The 7,016-nt window shown below is 38.9% G+C and overlaps 1 protein-coding gene across 1 annotated transcript in view; it reads left to right on the top strand.

Annotated features, from left to right (window-relative positions):
* The first annotated feature begins 773 nt into the window (after positions 1–773).
* DCHS2 (dachsous cadherin-related 2) overlaps positions 774–7,016 on the top strand; it is a 75,556-nt gene continuing 69,313 nt past the window's right edge. Inside the window, exons 1-2 of the mRNA XM_026847954.1 lie at positions 774–917; positions 2,203–2,394. Of these exons, the coding sequence (XP_026703755.1) occupies positions 774–917; positions 2,203–2,394 (336 nt within the window). The remainder of the gene's footprint in view (positions 918–2,202; positions 2,395–7,016) is intronic.

The raw sequence follows: 7,016 nt of genomic DNA, 5'->3' as shown, positions 1-7,016 counted from the left end.
TTGAAACTGTGCCTAAAACCGTTCCAGACATTTATCTTTACAGGCAGTCATGTAGAGACCTCCACCTTTGCCCTGTCTGTGGTTGATGGCTGTGGGTCTCACCTTACCAACCTCAGTTATGGGCAGGCAGTGCCTGGCACAGGTCTTCGTGAACTCCTGCCAGTTCTAACTCTTGGGCTTTGCAATAGTAAGACTTCTGAACCTCCATTAAGGTCTTCAGGCATTGTACTTGCACAGGTAGACTGATGGAAAAAACCACAGGATTTATCATCTTCAAAAAATAAGTAGAAAGTGAAAACCAACTGAGGAGGAGAAGTCCTTTAAGTATCTCCGGTAATGACAAATTAGAGAACTAAAAATACTGGCTCTCTTAATGTATAGATATTTTTATAAATTATTTTCTTCAGATGTTTGTAAATTTAAGTGAAAGCTTTCACAATGGAACATGCCAGAGAATACCCAAACTCAGCACAAAAACTTTTGTTATCAGAGAACTTAGAGCAACAAAATTGAAGATGCAATGTACAAAACTATTCTGTTTATCAAATACAGATTTACCCAAGCCACCCCTGGTTGAAGGAGAGAGAATTTCACACTTGAGCATCCTGTTGACTTCTGGTGGCTGGTGAAGCAGCACAGTTGTGTTGCGGTGCTAAACGCAGCTGTGCAGCGTTTACTCCTTGGCCCTGCTGGGGATGGAGGGGTGGTGAGAGGTCTCAGAGGCAGCCCTGGCTGCTGAGGGCTGTGCCCACTTAGGTCTCAAAACTCCAAGGATGAAGAACCCAGTCCCTCTGGGCAGGGAGCCTCTTCTAGTGTTGAATCAGCTTCAGAGTGAAAATATTGCCTTAGGTCCAGCTAGTACCTCGCCAGCTTCAGCTTGTGACCACTGTTTCCTGATCTCCTGCCCTGCCCCTGAGGTCAGAGCACAGTGCTGCCTTTCCAGTTACCTCCTGGGCATGAGAGGGCAGCTATTAAACTCCCCCCCCCCTCCCTTGGCCAACCTTTTATTCTCCAGCCTAAATAAGCTCAAATCCCTCAGCCTCTCCCCATAAAGGGCATATGTATGTGGTATTGGCAAAACATATTGCTATGGTAGGCAATATAATTTATTAAATATTTAAAATATTTATTACAATATTTTAAAAGGTATTTTGATTTCTGTCTCCACCCGTGTGTGTAAAAAGAAAAATATTAGTGTTAGAATAAGAGGTATGTTCTTTATTAAAATTTAAAATCACCTGATGGTTTTAAATTACTGAGTTTTTATACTTTCTATACTAGTCACTGCCTTAATCATGCATTCAGTTGAAGAGCATTGACTGCCTACTGTTTGTGTAATGCCTTGTGAGTCCTTTAAAACTCATCTGGGGGAAAGTGATTCAGCATCTTGAAAGTCACCCCAGATTTTCATGTCTTGTTTGGGATTTACAACAGAATTCATGCTTCTTTTTAGATGTCCTTAATGCAGCTGAAAAGATACTAGGCTTGTTTGTCATTTGGCAGTTACAGCTACATTCAAGACTAACACTGGCAAGGTAACTGTCTCTCACAGGGACTTGCTGCAGACTGTGCATCTCTTGCTTTCTGCTGTGCGTGCGTATAATGGCCATGTTTAGCGGTGTTAGTAGAGCTCTGGCTCCTTGGAGAGAGGAGTGGAGATTAAAACCCCCTCCAGTCCTTAACTTGTATGGATCACTGTGCCACTAAACTGTCTTTCAAATGAAAACTAGATTAAGCTCTGATGAGTCTTTTAGAAAATACATTAGGTAAGAATGTCCTGTGGCACTTTGCTGATCTATGTGTGGTGTGGTTTTCGTAACACCTACCTCCAGTGGTAAAAATAACATAAAGGGAAAGTAATTTAAGGTATGGCCTACTGACGTGGCTTAATGTGTATGGCCTCTCCAGTCACAAGAAGTCCGCTTGACTGAGATAATTATTGACAGATAAACAAGTAATGTTACAGACAGGTCTAATCGATCTTATATGCTTGTTGCAATAGTTAACGCTTTCAGTGGCCGAGTCATCATTTTACAAACTGCAGACAGACGGCATAGGTAGCAGAGTGTGTTTGTATTTATTGTATATATGCACATGTGCTTTTACAACACAAACAGGTAACTTTAAAACTGTCCGTGATTTTTGAATGAATGAGTAATGCTTTCACTGGCTTCATTTTTTATCTCTGTTGTTTCCCTATAGGTCAAGGCAACAGATGCAGATGCCGACCAGTTTGGTGAAATTGAGTATTTTCTTTACGATGGATTTAATTATTATGAAAAATCCAAGGCCTTCCAGATTGATGCACGTACGGGTCAGATCTGTGTGTCTCAAGACATTGACAGCGAAGGAGATCCAACCACTTATGATCTCTTAGTAAAAGCTACAGATGGGGTAAGTTTCACCTTTCCGTACTGCCAGATTTGTGAATGCATTTGCAAATTTGGATGTGCTGTATACTTTTAAATGAGAATGTAACAAGTATATAAAAATGGCATGAATTTGAATAAAATTTCTTACCCCTACAGAAGGCAGAAAGTGATGCTTCAAGAACCATAACTTTTGACCCAAATTGATAAAATAGGCTGTGAAATCCCCAGTTACTCATAAACAAGTTGCTGAAAACCATTTCTAGGCTGTGTTAGTCCCTGCTAATTTTCCTCCTCCTCTTGGAAGCAGTGGGCTCCAGGTTACCTCTGCTTTCTGCATTCAAGATGACTGCAGCAGTAATAAAACAGTAATGTTGTAGAGCTGGGTGGCTACTGTGGGTGCCAGTGATTTTCCTGGATAAATTCCTTGTCTTTTTTAGCTAGCTGATGCCATTGCTGCTGCTGTGGCTAGGTACAGCCTTCCTGCAGCAGCATGTCTGAAAGTTTTCTCACTTTACAAGGTACGGTGCTTGGAAATGGGTATTCACGGTACAGCAAGGGCAGGATAGTTGTATGTGTGCAAAATAGTCCGTTTCGGATCTCTGTTTGGCAAGGAGGGTGAGGAGACGTTCATTGGGGTGGGAACACGTGGATGTGTGTGTCTGCATGTGGACACTTGGTCTACCAGGTGCCATGTAACAAAATTTTGGTAGTGTGACTCCTGAAAAAGGCTGGAAGAAATTAATTCCTGGGTTCATTTTGTTCAGAAAGTATCCAAAAGCAATTTGCAATGAGAGGCCTAAAATGAGACCAGCTGGTACTTTCCTTAACTTACTTTCAGCTTTGGTAGTGAACTGCGAAGAGTCTGAAGAAGAAGGTTACTGATTGGCTTCAAATGTTAATTTTAACATTAGGACACTTTTTCAAATTTTATTCAGATCACATTTGCAGCACAATTTGAGCTGAAAAGTGCTGAAATCAAATTATTTCAGGCTATAGTCTTTATTTCATACTTTGAATATTAACCTTGGATTTAAGATACTGTCCTAAGTGCATCTAATATAAATTTTTTAAAATGCAGTTTTTCTGGAAATACTGTGTTTTTCATTAAAATATCTGTGCTTTTTGTTACAGTACACTGAAGAAATGTAGGGAACTGATTTCCATATTCACGAGTAGATGAACTTAAATAGCTGCAGCTGATGCCTGGTATTAATTGTTGCGTTTTGAGAATGTAGTAGTTGAGTGTATTTGTATGCTGTTGAATTTGGATATATACGTAATAGTTAAGCAATTCTTCTGCTTTTTTTCTTTAGCTATCCTTATTCAGTGTTTATTTCAGAGGCTACAGAAGAATTCTCTTGTATTAATAGTGCCTTTAGCAGTGTGCCTTTTCTTCCCCATATATTTCTTTTGAGGAGAAACAATTATATGACAACATATTTTATTGTTTGTTTGTAGGTTTGTTTCCTGACTCTATCTTATTTGAACATCTAATAATTTAAGAATGTAAGTCTTCTTGTTAGGACAGTGCCTGTAATCTTTACAGCAAAAGAAATTCTATGTGACCATTCTGGAATTTGTGATTTCTGTCTTCAAAATTGCTATCTAGGCAAAATTTTGTAGCATACACCTGAGTACAGATATCCAAGCCTTGAAGAGTAAAGCAATCAGTATCACAGCGTGTAACAGGAGAAAATATGTTTTCTGCTATACTGCATCAGCTCATTTTTCCTCTCATTCACATGTTTTGAAGCTGTATAAATGTAAAGAACACATACATGTGTCTGGAATACCAAGATTAATCTTATTAATAAAGACTATGTGAGAGCTGGACAATAGCAGTAAAATTCTGGGATAATCTAGTCTGGTCCAGAAGATTATTTTGAAAATGTGAAAGAAAACAGGTTTGCATGAAAAAAGCTTGATGCATTTTTTTTTTTTTTTTTGTTAAATTATTGCTCTATTGCTTACATCAAAAGTTAAACAATCAATATATTAAAACTTCAGAGTATTTAATTTTCTGCCTGTCATTCATTTTCATTTAGGGACCTTGTGTTTTCAGAAGTTCAGTAATGGGGAGAGGGGTTACATTTTTAATTGCCTTGCCCATGGCAGGCAGGACTTGATCTTTTTACTGGAAGTCAGCACATTTCAGATCTCATTGATCTCTAAAAATTTCTTTGTCTGACACCTAAATACTAAAGCACCTAAATTCAATATTAGCTTTTCAAGATTTTCAGTATACCTGGACTTACGTTGAGCTACTTTCCACCTCTACTGCAGAATTATAGTAGGATATTTTATCTCCTGGCATTACCCTGCTGATTTTGATGGATTAATGACATCAGGTGTGGGGTGCAAAGTAGAGGCTATGATCAGGGGAGAAATGTGTACAGAAAAGACAGAGGAGGTGAAGGGTCACTGTTGACAAAGGCAGGAGCAGAGATGAAAAGGAAAGAAAATAACACAGTTAATTAGCAATGAGGAGGAAAATAAAGGATTTTTCAGGTGGTGCTCAGTTTATCTTACAGCAAAACTATCATTTTCCTCCACCTGTTCATGCCTACTTCATTACATGGCTTTGGAGCTTCTTGGACATGTCTTTCATGCATTATGTAGAAAGTGTAATGGGAGAACTGAAATTGCACACAAGAGCCCATGGAGAGGCAAGTGGAAAGCAGATTCTGTTAAGCTGGTGTTAAACAAACATCCCATGAGAGCTTGTGGGAGCACTCTCACAGATTAAGCGGGGACAAGACTGATCAGAATATTAGCATTAGCCTTTTCAGTTGGCAGCACCAGTTTTGGTCCCAAAGTCAACTATGTCACATACATATTTGGTACTCCTCCTTCAAATGCTTTTATATGAAAAGGAATCATGTAGCTAGGTTTATCAGAAGGTGTTTGCACTACGTCTAGTCCTCTCCTTGGGTCTCTGTCTGAAACGTGTCAGACTGAGAGCTGTTCCAGCAGTGGGTGACCCTCCTGTGATTCACATGCCAGCTCTGCCTTGAACACCCCCTGGTCAAACTGCACCCTTAGTCACAACAACTGTTTTTATGCACTTATGACAGATCAGAAACAGTTTCAGTAGGCATCTAGGGAGTCTCTAAATTTATGTTAAAATTGTGTTCGTTTTTTTTTTCTCTCCAGAAAAAAAACCCCAATGGATAAAGGTAAGTTGCTTGGGGAACCTCCACAAGCATTTGGGAGAGATTTAGATCAGACATACTGTGAAATTAAGACTTGAAAAAGAAAATGTGGAAAAATAGGAATTCTAATAAAAGTATATATGTGTTTCCAAAATTAGTACTTTGTTGTTGTTGTTGTTGTTTTGAATATGGAAAAATTAGGTCTGATATGTTTTAATTCTTCTGTTTGGCTTTTTTTTGTTTGCTTTCATAACATGACTGAAATGGACACTTCAATATGTATTCTTCCCTATTTGTTTGGGCGTCTCCAAACTACTACATATGTAAATTTATGCTTCCTTTATGCTTGTTTTGTGTAATTCTGCCTTAAAGAGTCTTAATGTGAATTAATTTTCATAGAGGAAACCTTTTTGTACGGTGGGTTTTTTTGTTGTTTGGGTTTTTTTTTTTTTAGCAGCACACATTTTTGCTGCTGTATGGTGGCAAATTTTATTGCTATGTATCATACATAATTCAATCATGTATTTATTTGCATTTTTTCTGATGCCCATCACCTCTCTTCTTCTTTCAATCAAATGGATTTATCAATCAAAAGACTGCAGCTGTTAAAGAAAATCTGTCACAATCCAGAGAAATTTCATTGGAATAACGCTAACTTGAATTCTGTCTAGTGGCATCTGTACTATCTGCTTACAGACAACAGTTGTTCAGCCTTCAAAGCCAAAATATGAGTTGCACGATCTTGGGGTTGGTGCACAATGAGGGGCATTCAGGAGTGTCCAGCCTTGACTCTGGGAGGAGCTGGCCCACACAGTTTCCTTCAGAAGTTGGGGAAGATCAGATGACCTATGCCAGTGAGAGCTGGTGCCAGGCATGGACCAATTTCAGCAACAAACATCTCCATAGATAGCACAGTACACATGCCAGTGTACTAACTCCATCAGTGTGATGAGAAGTTTCAAAAACTGCAGAGCACAGGCAGGGTGTTCTTCCACTCTTTGTCCCCTACTGGAATAAGGGGTGGCACACACCGCATCTGTACAATCTACTGAAGGTCCAGAGGTTTGGGTTTGTGGGGTTTTTTTGCCTTTTTCCTTTGCAGAGTGGACTACCTTGGTTTTGTTTTCTCCAAGTGAGGTTTTTGAGTGCTGTGATAGGACTGCCCTTAATCATGATTTGAAGGCTGCCATTGAATGGTGGTGGTAGGCAATTATTTTTATCTTATTATTTTAATATTAATCAACTGGAGATGAAAAGAAGCATCCTTGTATCTTTTATAAGGAATCCTAGGTCTTAAATTTTCCAGCTGCTACATAATAGTTGTAAAACGTCCAATACACCATCGGCAGATGTATTAGTGACTCTCTTACTGCCTTTCTGCATAAAAAAATACTTTGTTCTTCATTTCTTGCTTCTTGGTAACCCACACTGCTTGTCCAGTTTTCTTTGTCTTTTACACTGAAGCAATTGAAACGTAGAGATCAAGTACTCA

The sequence above is a fragment of the Athene cunicularia genome (genome assembly GCF_003259725.1).
Source record: "Athene cunicularia isolate RWA chromosome 4 unlocalized genomic scaffold, athCun1 chr4_part2, whole genome shotgun sequence".
Lineage (NCBI taxonomy): Eukaryota > Metazoa > Chordata > Aves > Strigiformes > Strigidae > Athene > Athene cunicularia.
Note: the sequence above shows the minus strand (reverse complement) of the source record. Positions and strands in the feature narration are given on the sequence as shown.